The sequence below is a fragment of the Stegostoma tigrinum genome, chromosome 43 (genome assembly GCF_030684315.1).
Source record: "Stegostoma tigrinum isolate sSteTig4 chromosome 43, sSteTig4.hap1, whole genome shotgun sequence".
Classification (NCBI taxonomy): Eukaryota; Metazoa; Chordata; class Chondrichthyes; order Orectolobiformes; family Stegostomatidae; genus Stegostoma; species Stegostoma tigrinum.
In genome coordinates, this window is record NC_081396.1 from 231,328 (window position 1) to 252,072 (window position 20,745).

General features: G+C 42.5%; 1 gene segment (V, D, J or C); it reads left to right on the forward strand.

Annotated features, from left to right (window-relative positions):
• Window positions 1-915: 915 nt before the first annotated feature.
• LOC125448978 (Ig heavy chain C region-like) lies at window positions 916-20,224 on the forward strand. The segment is given in 9 exon segments: window positions 916-1,013; window positions 1,134-1,446; window positions 2,622-2,677; window positions 10,015-10,335; window positions 11,545-11,844; window positions 15,341-15,637; window positions 15,727-16,044; window positions 18,212-18,532; window positions 19,576-20,224. Coding segments are annotated over 9 exon segments (2,355 nt in total).
• Window positions 20,225-20,745: the final 521 nt, after the last annotated feature.

A 20,745-nucleotide genomic window follows, 5' to 3' on the forward strand; every position in this document is an offset into this window, starting at 1 on the left:
CAACTGGTGTCTTCTTTCTGTCGCCTGTTATCTCTCTCTCTCTCTCTGCCTCTATCTCTCTCTTTCTCTCATGGAGATGTCTGCACACCAACTGGTGTCTCTTTCTGTTGCTTGTTATCTTTCTCTCTCTCTCTCTCTCATGGAGATATCTGCACACCAACTGGTGTCTCTTTCTGTTGCTTGTTATCTTTCTCTCTCTCTGCCTCTCTCTCATGGAGATATCTGCACACTGACTGGTGTCTCTTTCAGTTGCCTGTTATCTTTCTCTCTCTCTGCCTCTCTCTCTCTCTTTCTCTCATGGAGATATCTGCACACCAACTGGTGTCTCTTTCTGTCGCTTTTATCTTTCTCTCTCTCTGCCTCTCTCTCTCTCTCATGGAGATATCTGCACACCAACTGGTGTCTCTTTCTGTCGCTTTTATCTTTCTCTCTCTCTGCCTCTCTCTCTCTCTCTCATGGAGATATCTGCACACCAACTGGTGTCTCTTTCTGTCGCTTTTATCTTTCTCTCTCTCTGCCTCTCTCTCTCTCTCTCATGGAGATATCTGCACACCAACTGGTGTCTCTTTCTGTCGCTTGTTACCTTTCTCTCTCTCTGCCTCTCTCTCTCTCTGTCATGGAGATATCTGCACACTGACTGGAATCTCTCAGTTTCTTTGCTGTTCACAAGCACTTTATTTTTGAAATAAAGAAACAGGACAAACTGTGGCAGAATCTTTAATCTGATTATTGCTGCTGATCACCTGTTGCATAAATTTCTAACTGGCAGAAAATAGAAATCTGTGCTGGAGGCGGGGACAGGAAACTCTGTTTCTGGTTTCAGTGGGTGGAGCTGCTGTTGAACTTGTGGGACCCTCGCTCACTTCACTCCCCTATTTAAACAGCACTGACTCCAGCTCCAGATAAAGGCGTCCTGAAGCAGCTGGATTTCTGGAGTGTCTGACTCTGCCTCTGCTTCCACACAGCGATGGGGATTCTTCCTTATCTCTGCGTCCTCCTGCTCTGTCTGACAGGTGAGAGCTCCCGAGGCTTTCTCCCCACACAGTGAGGCTGCTTCTTCCCAGATTCTGTGACTCTGTTTATCTGACTGGTTTATTAAAGTGAGCTCTCTTCTGTTTCTCTTTTATTCACAGGTGTCCGGTCTGGGATCATGCTGAACCAGCCCGAGTCAGTTGTGAAAAAGCTGGGGCAGCCTCACAAACTGATCTGTTCAGTGAGTGGGTTCAACCTGGATGACTACGTGATGCACTGGGTCAGACAGGTCCCCGGGAAAGGCCTGGAATGGTTACTCAATTACAAGCAGGGTGGCAGGAGTGAATATGCACCTGGAATTCAAGGCAGATTCGTCCCTTCAAAAGGGTCCATCAGAGTCGCCCACCTGGACATCAGCGAACTGAGAATGGACGACACTGCCATCTATTACTGTGCGAGACACAGTGAGAGGATGTGAGGCTGGACTGGCACAAAATCTCACTGAGCGAATATCGTCAGGGGAATCAGTGAAAGGGAAGAAATGATCACGCAGCCCCAGCTATCAGCAAAGCTTCATTCCCTTCCTGGCTTTCCAGTGAATAGGGAAATGTGATTATTCACAGAGGATTCCTGCCGCTGGCGACACGATGGGAAGAGGATGTCGGGACGTGAACAAAGATTTCTCTGGACTGAAACAGGAGAGGGCATCCCCGGGCAGGGAGGCTCAGAGCAGCATTGCTCACTTGGAGCAGTGTCAGTGCGATCAGTTTAAATGTGAAGTGACTGTATTTCGTGACAGGGAAAGTGGAGGAGATTCATGTAGAGCTCTCCATCGCGGTGTGTATACGGCTGGGTCACAGTGAGAGAAATGGGAACCCTCTCCATTCAAAAACCGAGCACAGGAAAACAATTAAAACTGCACTCACTGGGTGCTCTCACTGGCCTTCAGCTCCAGAGCAGTGGATATAAATCAGATTCCGATTCAATAACCTGGATGTGGGAAGAACTTGCCATGAAGCTATTACTTGAAAGATGAAAAGAGCAGTGATGAACAGAAGAACAATGATGAAAAAATAAAAGTTTTTGTGGATTTGTCTCATCTTCCTGCACAGTACTGAAAACCCCAGCATTGACTCCTGGTGTGTGGGAGACACACAGAAACAGAGCGGGGAGTTCATGAAGTAGCCAGCTGTTTGTCCGGGATGTTTGATTTCAGGCTGGATCCTACAGCTGTTGTTTCTGATCTTGGATGAAGCATTGTGATGGATACAGCACCACAGCAGCACAAAGCTTGACATAAACAGCCCCGTTCCTAATGACCATGTATATCCATGGATTTCCCATTCCTGTTTCCCAGAGTGAAATATCTAGACACTGGCTCAGATTGTCAGGGAAAATGTTGATTTCTGGGAGAATAAAAGGCAAAAAGGAGGCAATTCTGTTTCTGGGTAACCTGCAGGATCTGGTGTCAACAAACAGGAAAAATGTGAAAACATTACTGGATACATTTGGGACAGGATTAAGATGGAATTTCAAATGAAAATACAGGAAGTTGCTGCTCCAGGTTCCAACACAGTTTATATTTACATTCCCTGGGGATTATTATATACGGTGCTCAGGGTCAGTTATTGTATTGGGTGAATAAAGAGACAGAGCACAGTGCTGGACTACTGGGGCAGCGGAACCTTTCTGGAAGTGACTTCAAGTAAGACAACCTTCTCTATTCTACTCTTTTCTACTGTACATTGTATTTAATTTGTGTTTTTGATAATTCAGTAAAATCAGTGAGATATTTCAGACAGTTACATGATTCCATCCTAGAGTGGTGAATTTCTATTGAGTCAAGAATAAACCCAGTAACTGGAAGTGAAATCTGAGATGAGATTTCTTCTCAATTGTTCATATTAAACCCCAGAAAATCCAGGATTCCAGGATCTGTTTGATATGTTCAGCTTGGTCCAGTTTACATTATTCAGGATACGTGTTGTATTGGGCAGGTTTGATGATTTTGGACTTTAGGATACTTGAAGGATTTTGTTATAATTGGAGTTAAAATATATGATTCAATTGTTTTGTGATTCAGTCATTGGTGTCATAGTTGTTTACATTTTCTGCGAATGTAGTTCATACCTTGTTGAACAGTTTTAAGAATAATAGGTTCCAGATTCTACTTGATAATTTTGCAAACAAACAGAAATGATTTGGACAGAGTGAGACACAGGGATTACTTTATATTTAAAGTAACTCAGCCCAACATGTTTACAGCATATGTCCAGAGAATTCACTGGAAGACAGCAAGCTGGCTGTGTGTGGAATAAAGTTGAGTCTCATTGACATGCGTGTTTTCATATTAATTGTTCAATTATCTGTGAGATTTCAAGCCATCTCTCACTCTGAAATCTCATCTCTAACTGGACCCACATTGAAGGGTTGAGAACTGCAAGAGTTTCTGTTTGGTTGAAATCATTCTTGTGCAATAACCGCATGGGATCAATTTTTTTATTTGTTGATATTAGATGTTTTGGTTCACTGTTTCTATATTTACAATTATTGGATTAAAGCATTCAACAAGGGTACTTCAGACTAATAAATGAACTGGTCGATGCATAAATCTCACCTTGAGTGGAAATCCGTAGGGCAGGAATATGATTTATTGTTACAGGGTCAGTGGAACAAGGTTTAATATTCAGCCAGCTCTGACCACTGTGTTCTTTTAGTTGGTCTGATCCCTGAAATATAAGTTAGACATATTGGAAAGGAAGGGCACGATCCTTTCTCAGTGGCAGGGTTATGATCCATTTGATATCAATTGACATTTCACAAGCTTCTTGGATGGGATGGCGAGTTTTGTGAAGGAACCTGATTCTCTGATTATTCATGAGAACTATAATATTCTGCTGTGTGCTTTTTAAGATGAGTTTTCCACATTTATTTGAAATAGATTTGTTTTAATAACATCATTAACTAAATAAACAGGAAGGACAATGATGATTTCAACATGTCCTCCTGAGGACATGTTGACATTTTTTAGCTAAAAAGCTGATTTTTACAAGAAGCACACAGTAAACATTCATTGCACCTCCTCTATCTCCCTGGATTCACTGGTTTAGAAATTCCTCCCAGGGAGTGAGACAAAACAGGCAGTTCTCCGACCTGCCACTCATCCTGCCCACTGCCTGAGCCGGAATTCCAGGGACTGATCTGGAATTGAATGCTAGGCACAGTGTGGAACAGGCAGGCGATCACCTCAGGTTTCCTTCACCCACTGTGAACAGTTTCTTGGCTGCAGTGTTTGATTGTAACATGGACTGTGTGGTGGGAACATCCCTGATCACAAACACTGAGTGAGCTCGGAGTCAATTTTACTGCAGTGTCACACCTCAGTCTGTGTGATTCCAATTCTCATTCTTCCTCACCAGGAAGACATAAAACACTGGACAAATATTTCTTGTAGTTGGGTGATTCTAGATGTGTTTCTGCAGTTGTTCTTGTTCAGCCTCTTGTCTGAATTTACTCACTGGGTGCACTCTCCTTCCTTTCTCATCTTTCCTTTTGTCTTCCACTATCTTTTCTTCGTTTTTTGTCAGTTCTTTCTTTTTTCTTGGTCTCTCCTTCTCTTCCCCTGATTTCAGTCATCAGACTTTATCTTTCAACTTTCTCACCCTCTGTGTCCCACAATTCCAGTCGACAGTCCCACCACCCATCAATGGGGTTAAAGCTGGAACATTTGGAAAGATGTTGAAAGGATCAGTTCAGTGTGAGGGGATGACGTCTGCAGAAGGATGTTGATATTGGACTGTAATATACTGGATGAGGGCCATTACAGCGTACGGCGTGAGCTCCTGTTAACATTGAAAGACATTTCAAATCTCTCTACTTCAACTATTGAGGATCTAGAAGCTTGTAATTTGATTACATCAGTGATGGGAAAGGGTATTTAAAATTCTGAATGACATTGAGAAAGTGGCTGGAGGATACAAGGGAGGGAATTAAAAGCAGGAATATTACTGACATAGTACAGTCCAGTCAGCCTGATGGCATGTCTGAGGAAATTTTGAGAGAGAATAATTCAGGGTAAAATTTATGGCAACATCATTTACCCAGGGCATTCTTGTGATCTGTTATATTCTGCCCGAATGGACAGAAGGATCAGATTCCATTGTAAAAATCAAAATGAAATAGTATTGATATTGAAAGGAAAACATTTGACAGCCCTCTGGCAGAAACAGGGTGGTGAGATTGTGTGTTTAGTCTCACCAAAGAGTTACCATACACTGGTACTTGTCGCATGGACAGAGTGGGACCAGTGCATGTAGCTTCTGGATTTTCAGAAGACATTTGAGAAGTTCCCACACTGGGGATAATAGATTAGATTTGGGGGAAATATACAAGTATGATTAGAGAATCGGTCACTGGGCAGAGGCAGGGAGTTGAATAAATGGATCATTCTCAGGATGGCTGTTACTACTGGGGTGATAAAAGGGTCAATGCTAGTTCCACAACTGCTTGCAATCCATATAAATGATGTAGATGTGTGAACCAATGTGAATATCTGCATATTTTCTGATGACATCAAACTGGCTGGGAGCATGATTTGTGAGGCGGGTGCAAACAGACTTCAGTAAGATTTGGACTGGCTTTGTAAATAGGCTAGAACTGGGCTGATAGAAGAGAGGAGTCTGAAGTTATTCACTTTGATTAAAAAAAACAGGAGGTGTGATTTGGAGGTGCAAGTGTCCAAAGGGATCTGGATGCCCTTGTCCATGAGTCACTCAAACCTAGTGGTTGGGTATAGCTTAGAAAGGAAACAGTATGTTGGCATTAATTTCAAAGGGATTTGAGTATGACAGTAAAGATGTCTTGCTGCAGTTGTCTCTGGCCTTAGTAAGACCACGCCCGGAGCACTGTACACAGTTTTGGTCCCCTTATCCAAGAAAGATACGTTTGCCATGGGGGCAGTGCAAAGATTGTTTACCAGACTAATCCCTGGGATGGCAGGGTTGTCTCATGAAGAGGGATTGATGAAACTGGGTCTGTATCCTCTGGAGTTTTAAGCATGTGAGGTGATCTTAATGAACTTGCAAAATTCCTAGAGGCTGACAGGGTGGATGTAAATAGGACAGTTCCCTTGGCTGGTGAATCTTGAACCGGGGACCAATAATATTAGGACCAGAGTCTGGTCATTTACAACTGAGATGAGGAGGAATTTCTCCTTTCTGAGGGGAGTAAATCTTGTGGAATTCTCTACCCATAGGGCTGTGGAAGTACAATCATTCATCAGGTTCAAGACAGAAATCAATGCAGTTCTGGAGACTGATGACATTAAGGGGTATGGAGGTTGTTGCCTTGCTCACTGAGCTGGCTTGTTTTTGTTCAGCCGTTTCATCACCATTCGAAGTGACATCAGACGTGGTGCCTCCGATGAAGCAATGTGATTCTGCTCTGCTTGGAATTTATACTGTTCAGTCCGTTATGGTGAGTAGTGTCATTTATGGTTTTGATCTGTATGAGTTTGTATATGAGGACCATTTCGATATGTTTGTTGATTGAAGTATGGTTGGAGAATCATGCCTCCAGGAATTCCTGTGCATGTGTATGTTTGGCTTGGGCTACTATGGTTACCTTGTCCCAGTTAAACTGATGGCCTTCATTGCCTGAATGGATTAAGGAGAGTTTGTTGTGCCATTTTGCTGTTCATGAAAATCAGCTGGCAGTAAAATGGCACGTCTCCTTCATATCAATCCATTCAGACAATGAAGGCCATCAGTTTAACTGGGACAAGGTAACCATCAGAGCCCAAGCCAAACATAGACACATACGGGAATTCCTAGAGGCATCGTTCTCTACCCTTTCTTCAATCAACAAACATATCGAACTGGACCCATATGTAAGTCCACACAGATGAAAACTGGAACTGACTGGGCTCACCATAACAAACCGGACAGTATAAATTCCAAGCGGAGTAGTATAACATCACTTTATCGGAGGCACCACGTCTGATGTCACCTTGCATGGTGATGAAACAGCTGAACAAAAACAAGCCAGCTCAGCGAGCAAGGCCACAACCTGGAGCTTCTTTAGCCGAAGAGTGGTGAGAATGTGAAATTGTTAAAGTACGGAATGGTTGAAGTGAAGAGTAGAGATGGATTTTACAGGTAAGCAAGACAAGCCCATGAGGGGGAAGGGAATGGATGATTATGATGGGGTAGATGAGGATCCTTTTAACCCCTTCAATATCTGCTCCCTCCAGCACTGACCCTTTGTGTGCACTACCTAGACGATGCACTGCAATAAATCACGAAGGCACCTTCAACAGTCTCTTCCAAACCCACAACCACCACTATCTAGAAGGACAAGGGCTGTAAGTGCTTTGAAACCTCTCCATGTTCACGTTCCCCATCTCTACCTGGATCTATGTTGTTGGACATTTACCGTCACTGGCACGCGTGGGTGTCTGTACACTAAATGGTCAGTATGGGTTCAAGAAAATGTCTCACCATCACTTCCTCCAAGGCAGTTAGGGATAAGTAATAAATACTGGCTCCGATAGTGAGTACTGAGCCCAGGAATAAATGGAATAAAAGGAGGCTTGAGCAGAGTATGAACACGCATGGACTGATCAGCCAAAAGGACACATTCTATGCTGCATATTCTGTCTAGATACCAAAACATCTTTATTGTATTAGCCAATACTCTTTGTGATATGCTTGAAGTAGTTGGAAAGTAAATAACTTGTATTTTCTAGCACGTTCCATGAATTTGGGATGTTGCGGTTTTGAGTATATCTGAAGTGCTGTCAGTTTTGTGAAGGCATTTTGTGCAAACCAGGACTCATGAATAATAAGATACTGACCGGGCAATGGCTTTTAATGATGTTGGCTGGAGATAAATACTGTATGGTATACTCAGAAATCAATTTAATGTCTGATCTAAAAGCCCAGCCGCACCTGCCCCCAACAGTGTAGCTCTCTCTTAGTAATATCAACCTCGACGCTGTGCTCACGAATCTGCTGAAACCCCCAACCTTCTGGTTTTGAAGTGAAACTGCAACCATTGAGGCACTGATGAGTGAACAGCCATTGTCTGTTGTACACCAGTGCCAAAACATTATACTGCTCAACTCTTCCAAAGGAAAGAACATCAATCTGCTTCATCTTACCCCGCACTTCACTTCTTAAAACTCTGAGCCATTCTGAATCTGTTGGACCTTGAGTTCTCATGGACCACAGTATCCTTTAGCTCTGTTGGACAATTCAGAATTACACACAGACATGAAATGAGGTTTCACCAATTACACACAGAGGGTGAACGTGGTCTTGGCTGCAGAACACATCAGGTTACATTGAATCACCCATGTGTTTCACAGCTGCCCAGATTTTCAATCCCATTGAGTACAGTAGGAAAGAGGCCAGGGTGGACTGTAACCTGGGCTGAGAATCACACTCACCAGAATCACTCCAGGCTAGGTTCACCCTGAATACCATTTCATAAATTCCAGCTCTCTAACGATATAGTGACACTCATCATTCTCCTCATTACTACTGTATTTCAGCACAATGCTGACATCCTCAGGAGTTTATCAAAGTTATCCCCAGATCCATGCCCTGACCACCATTTCCCAACACTGCTTGAATTATGAATTCTGAATTATTATTGAATTATGAATTATACTTCTGGCCCACTGGCTCCAGGATGTGAAAGACCGTCAACTGTAAATGATGTTGACTGATACGATCCTGTCACCTACACTGGAAAAGATCAGCTGCTCCATCAAAGTCAGTGCAGAGAGAAATAGAATTAAAACTTTGTCAAGTGCTCACACCCTGATTTCTGAGACGTACAGCTAATTGATTTAGTTTCACTGTTTTTTTCAAAATGCCTGAATTTATATCTTGCCTTTGGGAAAACTTTTGGCAGCTAATGAAATACATTTGAAGTGTCGTGATCAGTGGAATGTAGGGAACACAGTATCTAATATCTAGAAAAACAACAATAAGATCATGAGATAATCAACCATGTTCAAACTGATTGAACCAGATGGTACATTGCCTTCACACCCGCACAATATTCCAGTCTACTCAAGTCTGTGGGATAAGTGTATACCTGCTGTTCCTTTGAATAATACAAGATTCCAGCCTGATAGATGGACTGTCTGCGTTGACCTCCATTTTGCAGTTGTCCAATATTTTGTCAAGGTAACTTCAACAATAATTTCTTTATTTACCTCCCCAGCCTGCACCAGCTCCCCCTTTCCACTGACAATCACCAACTATTCATTGGCTTTTACCAGTTGTTTGATTTCACACACACTCCCAAAGTCTTGCAGCATGGAAGCTCAGTCATTAACTCAAGACAGACATTCATAGATTTTGAGTCGCACTTGATGTCAAGGGACACTGAAATAAGATGACAGATTTCCCTCTGCAAAGTACCTTAAGGGTTTGTATTAATCTGCCACTTTCTCCAGAGTGTGTGTTCTGGTGCCACTCCATGCAAATCAACAGCCATAACCATTTCAATTCACCAGGGTAAGATTTGAACTCACAGCCTCTTGGACGATATATTTCTATGGGTCCTGATCCCTTTCTTGCTAGTATTCCCATTTTTCTGCAGATTGGAAATGTCACTTGTTTATGTTCTATGGTATTTTAATATCTCAATTACTCTCACCTTGAAACAAGTCTTGCTCTTATCATAATTTTTGAGTCAAATTCTGCCATTTATATAAATTACCATTTGATCCTGTCAGTTTTATAATAAATTAATTTATTCATTACTTAATTTGTGCTCTCAGTTAATTTCTGATATGGAAGACGGTGGGACACTCCCTTAGTATGTGCTCAATTCTGAAATGAGTTTGAACCCATCACCTTCTGAATTTGACGTGAGAGTGAGACCCAACTGAGTCACAGATGATATATACATGTGTAAACTCTGTGTCTGACAGTGTAATTGTTTTCAGAAACAGCTGCTTGTAGCTTTAACCCAAATTCTCCAATTTGCCATGAATTTATATATTGGTTTTGTCTATTTACGTTTCAGATGCCCAGACCAAACCTTCAGTTTATGTTTCCAGTACTTCCTGTGACACAAGCTCCAATCAAGATCAGATCAGCCTCCACTGTCTAGTCAAGGATTTCCAGCCCAGGAGCATCCAACAGACATGGTCCAGTGACAATAGAGAGATCACAACTGGATTCAATAAGTATCCCACAGTCTTGGGGCAAAATACGAAGTACACGATGAGCAGTGTGCTCAGTGTCTCTGCGTCGGATTGGAATGCGGGCAAGGTCTACCACTGCAAGGCGGGCTACAAGGCAAATGAAATGGTGGAAGCTGAGACCACAAAGCCTCAGCCTCAATGTTAGTAAAGAGCTTACTTACCATTCTTAACTCTACAGGATTGGGGGATATGGTTAGAAAAGAATCTTCAGCAACAAGTGAGGGAGGTTTCTGCCCAAAACACCACAAATTAATTCTTGTCTCCAGATGCTGTATCCTTGCTTGTTGGCAGTCTGCCAGGAGCTAAATAACCATCATGAAATTGTGCAAAACAGGCTAAAGCAGGGCAACAACGTTGTTGCCTGTGATGCCACAATTCCAACATTTAGTTCTGCTGGAGTCAGTGCAACTGAAAATTGTGGCGGGAGGGGGTGGGCAGTGCGCTGCTGGGGGGTTGTTGAGGTTCACCACACAGGAAAGAAATGCCATAATCTCTGTACCGTTTCTGATTCAGCTCCAATAACAGAGGCCCCACCCCTCACCCTTTAGCACATCATCAATTTATAAGAGCTTACAGGAAAGGAGGCTATTTAACCCATCAGATGTGTGCCAGTATTATCAAAGATGCAAAATTGTTCCACTCCTCAGCCCTTTGTCCATGATCCTGCAAACATTTTGTATTCTAAGCAAGAATCCAATTCTCTTTTGGAAAATATACTTGAATCTGTTTCACCAGCCTCTCAAAGGGAGTGCATTCCAGATTCAAACAAATTGCTGTGTTTGCAAAGAAAAACATCCTCACGCCTGTCTGGTTTTATTGTATCACTTATCAAGACTGAACTTCCTGCAAATGGAAACCATTAACCCAATCTTTTACTGGTTGCTTATCTACTTTGACACACACAGTCAAAATCAAGCAGTGTAGAAGCAAGACAGAGATTCATTGATTTCCAGATACTCTTGAACTGAAGGGACAGAGGATAATATGAATATGGCATTGAAGGAGCTGCTGAGCAATGGCATATGAACAAGGGGAGGCCAGTCAGCTCCTTGAAACTGCTCCATTTTATTAGATCATGGCTAATGTCCACCTCAACTTCCAGTGACCTGCCTTTGCTCCAGATCTCAGTAAAATGTGATGCTGCACTCTGCAATCCGTAGGAATGGTTCTTGCACTCCCTATCACAGCTCACTTGGACATGCAAGATCATTCTCATCAGGCTCATTATTCCCAGGCAAATCAAGGTCAATATGGAAGGCACTGGCATTGTGGTGATTTCTTTAGATGTTAGGGGAAATGTGTGCATCTTTTCTGTTCCATGTAATCTGAAATATTGCAACATTCCACAGCTCCCCATGTCTTCTCTGTTGTTCCATCTTGGGAGATGGTCTACAATCAAACCACTGCTGCCCTGGGGTGCATACTATCTGGATTCTATCCTGACATTGTCCAGGTTTCCTGGTTTAAAGCCGGAGTGCTCCAATCGGGTGCCAAACTCCTCTCCAAAAAGGCAAAAGGTGGTACATTTGAAACAGTCTCTTACCTGACTGTACAGGTGGCGGATTGGAAGAATGGGGATGAATTCACTTGTGCAGTGTCCCATGAGCCGACAAGCTTCAATACCAGGATCAACATGAAGTATCGGGAGGGTAAGTAGACTCTGAGAGGGAGTAAGGATACCCTGTCAGAAATTCAATCTTCTAATAACCGAATGTGCGAGCACTTGCTCACAATTTTTGAATCACTGACATTGATTATAAGAACGGCGGTGGGGGGGGGGGACACTTAGTATTTTCTGTTTTGATATTAAAACCACATCTAACTGAACTATTGTAACGTAAAGCACTGAGGCTATTTAAACCCTCATTCAATTTTACTTGATGTGACTGCAATAGAAATGAAAATGGGGCGAGATGTCAAATGGTCTTCTGAAAACATTCACACTTCAAATCACCTTCGGTTTCCTCCCACTGCCATCCAAGTGCTGTTTTATTAAATAAATCTTTCGAATGCTGAATTTGAATGAATTACCATGATGTGCTTCAACCATCTCCCAAGGGAGCCAGTCCCTGACAGAAGCAGGAGAGCTAAAAATGTATAACATTTAAATTTGTATCTCTTCCAATTCCAGGTGGATGTACTCCTCACACTTGTCCTCCTCGCTCTTGTTCTGAGTCTCCGCCAGTCCTGCTCTACCATACTAACCTTAATGTGACCCTCAAAAATGGTGAAAAGCACCAATATAACTGTGCCAATCAAATGTGTAAAATAAAGTTGTGAATTCATTGTGAATGGAACTGGCCATTGAATTTCATTACAAGTCTCTGACAGGTTGCACTTAGTGTTTCCTAGCCAATCGACTTATCTAAGTAGTCATTTCTTGGTGACCTGTACCGGGTTAGGTTGCAAGGTCCTGATCCCACGGTTTGACCCCCGCCTCTTGGCTCTGACTCAGGTTGACAAGAATTTGAAGACTATTTGTCATCCAGAGGGACAGTCACCTTGATCCAATAAAATAGGAGCTTGGCCTCTTTCTTCAGTGATGTTGGTCCTGAGGCAAGTTTGTGATTCAGGACTTAAGGATTTACCTGGGGCCCTGTAGGATCTGGTAGGTTTTGGGTGTAAACACAGGTCAGGAAAATGAGAGACGATCCCTTCAATCCTGCATACTGACAACTGTCAATGAACTGTACTCAATATTGACAAGGACTTCAAATTGACAAAACTTTTCTATTTAACTTCTCTACGAAGGTGAATGGAATGAAATGTCCCTTATCCTGTGATTCCACCATTTTACAATGATAAGGGGAATACTTCTGATTCTGTGAGGTTTGATTGTCAGGGAGCAAACATTAAGAATTGGTCATTAATATAATGTTCATTACTAATCTTGGAGGAAAATGCTCAACATCTTGTCTGACAGGCAGGTGACAGAAATGGAACATATGAAGTTAATACCACATGTGTTCCTGTCACTACTCTGAACATCAGCTCAAACTGCATTGGAAGATTTGGTACTTTGTGTTCATAAATGTTTTGATTAGGACACAGACATAGTAATCATTTCTCTTTTCAAGTATTAACTCAATGTGATATAGACAGAGAGCAATCAGCGTGGATCAAAGCAGACACCATAGTTACGGTTTGCACAGTGAATGTGTTTGGACATTGACCATGTGCAGCGCACACAGGTCGCTGCAGAATATCTGAAGTAATGATAATTCTTTGAGAGACAAGTATAAAGAAGAACATGTGATCAAATCAATGCGTGATTACCCTCAAGTCTAATATTTCCTGAACAAATTTGGATTGTGTGAGGATCATGTTCTGTATAAATGATCTCCAACCTGCAACAAGAGAGGGCTTTTGTGACTTCCTGTGATACATGGGTTTGCTCTCCCAATGCAAAAATGAACCAACTTCCTTGGCAGGCAGGATTATGAATAACATCTTGCATTTATAGAGCTCTCAAATATGGCAAAAATAAATCCCAGATGGTGGAAAACCAGAGAGGAATTGGCACTTAGTCAAAAAATGCTGAATGTAGGATGTGACCAAAAACTTGGCCAATACGGGCCAAAATTGTGTCTTGAAGGGTAAGTAAGAAAGAGCGAGAATAGGTCACTGAAGGTTAGGGAATGAGTCCCAGAGATTAGGACCTGACCATCAATGTTCAAATAAAGGGTTTATAGAATTTACAACAGACCTAAATTTTACAGAGTTTCCAGATTATTGTAGAGTTGAAGAAGATTACAGAGAGAGGGAAGGCCAAGGCAATGGAATTTTAGGATTGGAATCATAAAACGAAGCTTTCAGTGCTGACTCCAATGAGAGCAAGAAAAGTAAAGAAAGATTTGCATTTATATCTCATTTCCATAACGATAAGACATCCTAAAGTGCTTCACAGCCAATTAGGTATTTTAAAGTGTAGTCGCTCTTTATTCATTCACAGGATGAGGGTGTTACTGGCTAAGCAGCATTTATTGCCAATTCCTAATTGCTCAGAGGGCAGTTCAGAATCAACCACATTGCTGTGGGTCTGGAATCACATGTAGGCCAGACCAGGTGAGGATGGAAGTTTCCTTCCCGAAAGGACATGAGTGAACCAGATGTTTGTTTCCAACAATTGAGAATGGATTCACAGTCAGCGCTTGACTTTATTGAATATTTATCAAATTCAAATTCCACCATCTGCCATGGTAGGATTCGAACCCAGGTACCCGGGACATTATCTGGGTCTCTGGATTAACAGTCCAGCAACAACACCACTCAGCCATCATCTCCCTCTCTTGTAATGTAGGAAATGTTGCAGTCAACCCGCACAGAGTAAGTTTCCATTAAAAAAAATCTCAGAATAACTCAGTAATCTGCTGCTTGTGATTATGAGTGAGTGATAAAATTGTCTGGGAGATCAGCAATAGCTCTCCTGCTTTTCTTCAGAATAGTGTTCTGTCATCTGGTACTTCCACCTGAGACAGCACAAGGTGCGTCATTTTCATTTCTCAACCAAAGTGCCTTTGACAGTGCAGTACTCCCTCTGGACTGCCCTGAAATGCCAACTTTGAGTTTGCACTCAAGTGGATTATAAGCCAACAATGTGAACAATGAGAGGAGTCAGCAACTGTGTCATGGGTGAGAGAAATAGGTTTCTCATTGATTTGGTGTGTTCGATGTCAGGAATCAATCACACACAAGAAGAAGAATTTGTACAATTGTTCTTTTTGCTGGGCAGCTTGTATCTCTGTCTCACTCCATTTCGCAAATCAGAGATTGCATTTATTAATATTGTTGTCTCCGAAATCTGCTCAGCCCACAATTGATTGCAGGGCTTGCAGTGAAGTTTTGATCTCAGACGTGGGAAACAGATTTAAGATGGATCTGCCTCATTCTTAATGCACTGATTGTACATCCTTGGTCAAAATTTACAAATGAGGAACTGCAAAACATGTTTTAAATAAACCTTGGATTTTCTAATGGTCGAGTATCTGCTCCAGATGTTCTGGATTAAAAAAGAATCCAGTTCAAGTCCACTTTTGTTGCCATGTTTCTTTGCTTCAAAAATAGCAAAGCCTTCCCCAAACGTCTGAAACCTGCTGACACCAGAAAATATCAATTCTTCTGAAGTTTTTCCTTTCCCATTCCCAGAAGTGTCTGTCTTTCTCCGAAATCCTTCAATCAAAGAGCTTTGGATCAACAAGACTGCCACCCTGGTGTGTACAGCAGTGTGTTCTGATCCCAGCCAGGTACAGATCACCTGGAAGGTAAATCGGAGGCAGAGAAGCAAAGGGGTTACAGCTCAGAGAGAGGAAGGCGCCCAATACGTCATCATCAGCCAACTCCAAACCACAGCACAGGAGTGGGAGAGTGGGGTGGAGTTTGTGTGTTCTGCTCAAAGTGGTCCCTCCTCCTCATCAGTGTCAAAGTGGACAAGGAGCCTAAGAGGTGAGCAAGAGATCACAAATTACATACCTGACTTTGCCAAGCTCATAGTAAGAGGTTAACACCTTCTTTGTTTTTCCCATCTGTTCCAGTTCCACAAAAAAGTCCCGAGGTCAGATTGCTGCCTCCACCAGCCCAAGAGACCAAGAATCAGAGCAAAGTTACACTCGAGTGTGTGATCACTGGATTCTACCCAGACCTCATACAGGTCTCCTGGGAGAAGGACAGCAGCCTGATCTCCTCCAACACCCATGCTGGCCTCACTGCTCTGGAGCAGACAGGGACATTCAGTGTCAGGCACTACCTGACTGTGAACACAGAGGAGTGGAGGAAAGGTTCAGTCTTCACCTGTGCAGTGTCTCATCCACCGTCCAACTTTACCAGCAGGAAGGAGGTGAAGAATGTCCAAGGTAAGTCCTGGGCCTGGTGACAAGATTAATGTCACTTATCCTCATAGAAACTCTTCTTACACCAGTTTGAAGAAGAGAAAGTTGTGGGCCTGAGTGGAACTCCACATTCCCTACCACAGGGCAATGGAGGTGAAGATATTTGTTACCAAAGTCAGGAGCTCTTCCAGTTTGAGACTGGAACAGAACCCTTCTTATTCCTGGTGGGAATGGTGGATACTCTTGTTCTCGCTGCATGGCAAGTTTCCTGTGTGAGGCTAACTTTGACATCACTTTCTCTGAAGGCAATATAAATGTGACCAACAAATAGAGTCCATTGATGGGTAGTTTGTGAACACAATCATGTTGATCTGATAAAAGGCTGTTCCATTGTAATGATGTTGGTCATCAATGTAATTGCTGAGAGAGAACACAAGAATTCTGCCATGTCCTGTGCAGCCCAGTAAACTTTGAGAACCTTTGATCATTGAAAGACAAACTATTCTATTCAGATTAGAATTAGAGTTGGCTTTACTGTCATGTGCACTCAAATGAGTGCAGTGAAAAGTTTGCAATGTTACTGCTTATGTCCATCTCAGCGACAGATAAAGGTACTTGAGTATTTGTTCCATAATTGAAAGAACAAAACATAAAATTCAGCACAGGAATACAGAAATTTTAAAAACAACTTGAATTACTCAAAAAGTCTGGCATAAGAATAAAAAGGTTTTTAAGAAGTGCTCAAATTACAGTCCTTTTCACCAAGTCTGCGCCTGCACCTCAACTCCAGAGTGCACCAGGTAAATCTCCAGATCACACAAGGCTTGAAAAATCCAAGCCTGGCTTCCAGTGTGCAAGGGCCTTGCCTCCCCGGTGCTGGCCTCCAGTCCAGGACCCGCCCTGGGACTCAACCCCCTGCACGAGCATCTGGTCTGGGACTCGCCTCCTGGCAACAGCCTCCGGCCCAGGGCTTTCCTCCCATGTTGGCCTGGTCTCGCATTCGCTCCCACGCTGGCCTGCTCACAGACATACCTCCAGGATTCATCAGTGATGTCCTCTGGTCTGGGAGTCACCTCCTCCATTCTCTCAGGTAAGTTAAGACATTAAAAGTTTGGGAAGAAAAAAATGCTGCAGAAAAGGGAAGAAAGAAAGAAAAGAAAAGGATCTGGGGCAGGAGAGTAGCTCTGGCTGGAGTACCCGAATCTGATGCCATCTTCCTGATGTACCCATCATCCAGGTATTGGCCAAAGTCCATGATAGTTCAAAACTCAGAAAATAGTTCCGAAATTTATTTTTGTTTTGAGGAGGAAATGAAAATGAACATTGTTCGCTCAGCAGCATCAGAATTTCACAACAATGAGGAGCATTCTCCACCTCTCTGAGAGCTTACACGCTGAGAGATCACCATACATTCCAGATTGTTAGATGTCAACACTTGGTCATTTTCTCATCACTAATGTGGATGTTGAATCCCGAGTCAAATTACTGACTGTACCCAGTGTTTATTAAACCACAGAATATGAAAGTCTTCAGAATGAACAATCTCAATTTGTCAATACATTTAGCATAGAATTGTTTTTTTATCATGCTTAAAAAGTGAGCAAGGGAGAGAAACCAAAGCTCTGTCAAGTGAATAAAAGCCACATTCTCATCAGACATCATGTGCAGAATATCATCTAAGAATGCAGTCAGGGGAAAAGACTCTCAAAGCTCATTAAGGATGTCATCCTGATGCAATAATAGTTATCCTTTACAATGCATTCAAGAGTTACATTGCAATTTCCTACAGGGAGAAGAGTTGTGGCTTTTGGGTGCAATGTGCTTGAAAAGTGTTCAGAACATGTGCTGAACTGTGGGATAACAGAAATGACTGATGGTTTAGAAATCAGTAGCAATGGGGAAAATGTGTGATGAGTTTGGTGAACCATCCAATTTCTTCTCCCATGACTCAGACATGCAAGTACAGAACAGGATGTACATGTTATGCTCAAACGACCCCCGAACTATAGCACAAGGGGGATTTTTGTCACTTTCAGGCACACAACAATGTTGAAGACTAATTACTGCCTTTGATAGAGCCCAGCAGGGTATCAGTTTTATGTGTAATGATGAGCATGAATTGTCAGCCATGCAAGTGACACTGACATCCCACTGGGGAGTTAGGGAGTAATAATTGTCATTGTCCTCCCAGATGAATGTTTGGACACTGGAATCTTGGTCACCTTAAGCAAGCCTCCTTTTGAAGAGATCTGGAGGAACAAAACAGCAACCATTCTGTGTGAGATACTTCACCATGATTTACAGGGAGTCAGGGTAACCTGGAAAGTGGATGGAATCATGAGACAAGATGGAGTGAAGACCCAGGGTCCCAAGAAGAATGGACATGAAGAGATAATCTTCAGTAGACTGACGGTCCCTGCTGCAGAATGGGAGAGTGGCGTAGAGTACATGTGTTTGGTCGAGGATGAAAATTTGCCAACGCCAGAGAAGAGGTTCATTAGGAAAGCCCAAGGTACGTGTAGATGGAAATGTGTGTCTGATCTTAGCAACTGAAGTGATTTATTGCCAGAGAGTGAAGCAGCTTATCGCAGGCTGTCAGAGTATGTGACAAGCTCAGAGATGTGTGTCAACCCCGTCGAGGAACTGACCAGATGAAGCCTCAAATGACCTCAGCAACCTTGGTGTGAATCATACATGGTTCCCAGGGAATGGGATCAAGCTGACAGGATAGTCAGAGAGGGATTAGCAGTTTTTCAACATTTAATATTCCATCAATCCAGCACTGGATTGGAACAGAGAGTGTCAATCTGAGGTGGAGGGTGAATATGAGCAGACACATGGAGAGGAAAAGGAGAAAGAGCAGGCAACACCAGATTAGAATAATGCCTGAAGCCTACCTGTTGACATCAGGAAGTGGTTCTCTGGTGTTTCTCAGAAAACTGGGCCATTTTAAAAGATGCCATTTTGTCTGTCACGTCACTCTTTGAAATAACTATTCAAATTATCCCACATCCGATCTACTCCATCTCAGCAACCAAATTATTGTCCATTTTTCAATTTTATGTCCAATTCCCTGGTAAAAGTTACGAGTAAATCTGCTTCCACCCTCTTTCATGCTTTGCATTCCAAGTCATCAGAAACAGGGGAGCAGATCAAATTCATTTGGCAACTCATGAGTTCATTTCTGATTCCTCTGAAATGTCTGTTCTGACTCATCTGTTGCTGAAAAAGAGATTCTCTACATTTATTCCATTCAAATCACTGATAATTTGAAGGACTTTGATTAATTTGAAGAACTGCCCAGCTCTATGAATGATTTGGACATGATTTATGAAAGGGGGATCCTCACCCATGGTGAGAGAATCAACAAGATTGAAGACCCTACCTTTGCACAAGCTGCTGAAAAATTGAACATGAACAGAAATGCTTTTAGTTTCTGAACTCAGAGTTGCTGGGGATACAGAAGTTGTTTAGTTTTGTGCAAGAGACAAACGTGTCAGGTAAATACAGGTTAAGAGAAAGATGAATTCTAACCTCTGTTTTATCTGTTTGCAGTTGAGGTTAAGACTCACCCTCAACTCTACCTCCTGGCCCCTTCACCGGATGAGATGGAGACTGCTCACACTGCGACCCTGGTTTGCCTGGTCACTGGATTCTCTCCTGCAGATATCTACCTGGCTTGGATGGCCAATGATACCCTTCTGAAGACAGGGTTCATTCATCAGCCAGTGACTGAGGATGGCAGAGGAGGCTGGAACTCAGGCAGTCGCTTGACCGTCTCTGCAGAGGAGTGGGACAGCGGCACCACGTACTCCTGTGTGGTGGGACACGAGTCAGTCACAACAAATGTGTTCAGAAGCATGAATAAATCTCACAGCAAGCCCAACCTGGTTAATGTCTCACTTGTTCTAACTGAAAGCTTTACCTCCTGTTCATAACAACTTGCTGATTCAAATAATCACCCATTTATATAATCCCTGTAAATGAGTGGTTAACACAACCAAAAAACTGTTGTGAGCACTTTGAAACCTTTCTCCTGGTAGCAATGCACTTCCAACATGAACAGAATTCAACATTGCTCAGTACTTGAGAGAAAAAGAAATCTCCAAGTCAGACAACATCATTTTCTCCAGATGCCTGAGATCCTCAGGTCTTTTGAAACATTTCTTTGTGCTGTTCCTGATCATTTGCGAAACACGTGAAACCCCACAGAATGTTAATTGTATGTCATTGTATTGATCAAATTTCAATAAACCTGACATGAAAAGTTTCAATGTTTTGTTTTGAGTGATCATTTTTGTGGTTAGGGAGAATATAAATGGATGACTTGGGACATGAACTGGGGTGAACGGAAAATGTTCTGAAGAAAAGGAGCTTTGGATCTTTACTTTACAAAGACCCCAACCCCATTTTGATTTGCTCACCATAGGCCTTGATTTATTGTAGACTTATTGATGTGACCAATTGCTCTGATCACTTCACACTTTAAATATCATTGTGTTCATATGTGGTACACAGCTTTGGTCTCTCTTGAAGCCCAAATTTCAAATTGCACACACTAAGTTCCAACAGTAAAAACCTTGGTAATGATCGGTTCACCTGCTTTTTGCTGTTGAGAGATAAATGTGACTGGCTGAGACACTGAATAGAGCCATCCAGCTCTTCCAATGCAGCCATGTACATTAACGTGGGGGCCATTGTTTATCAGTTCATCAGGAGGTATCT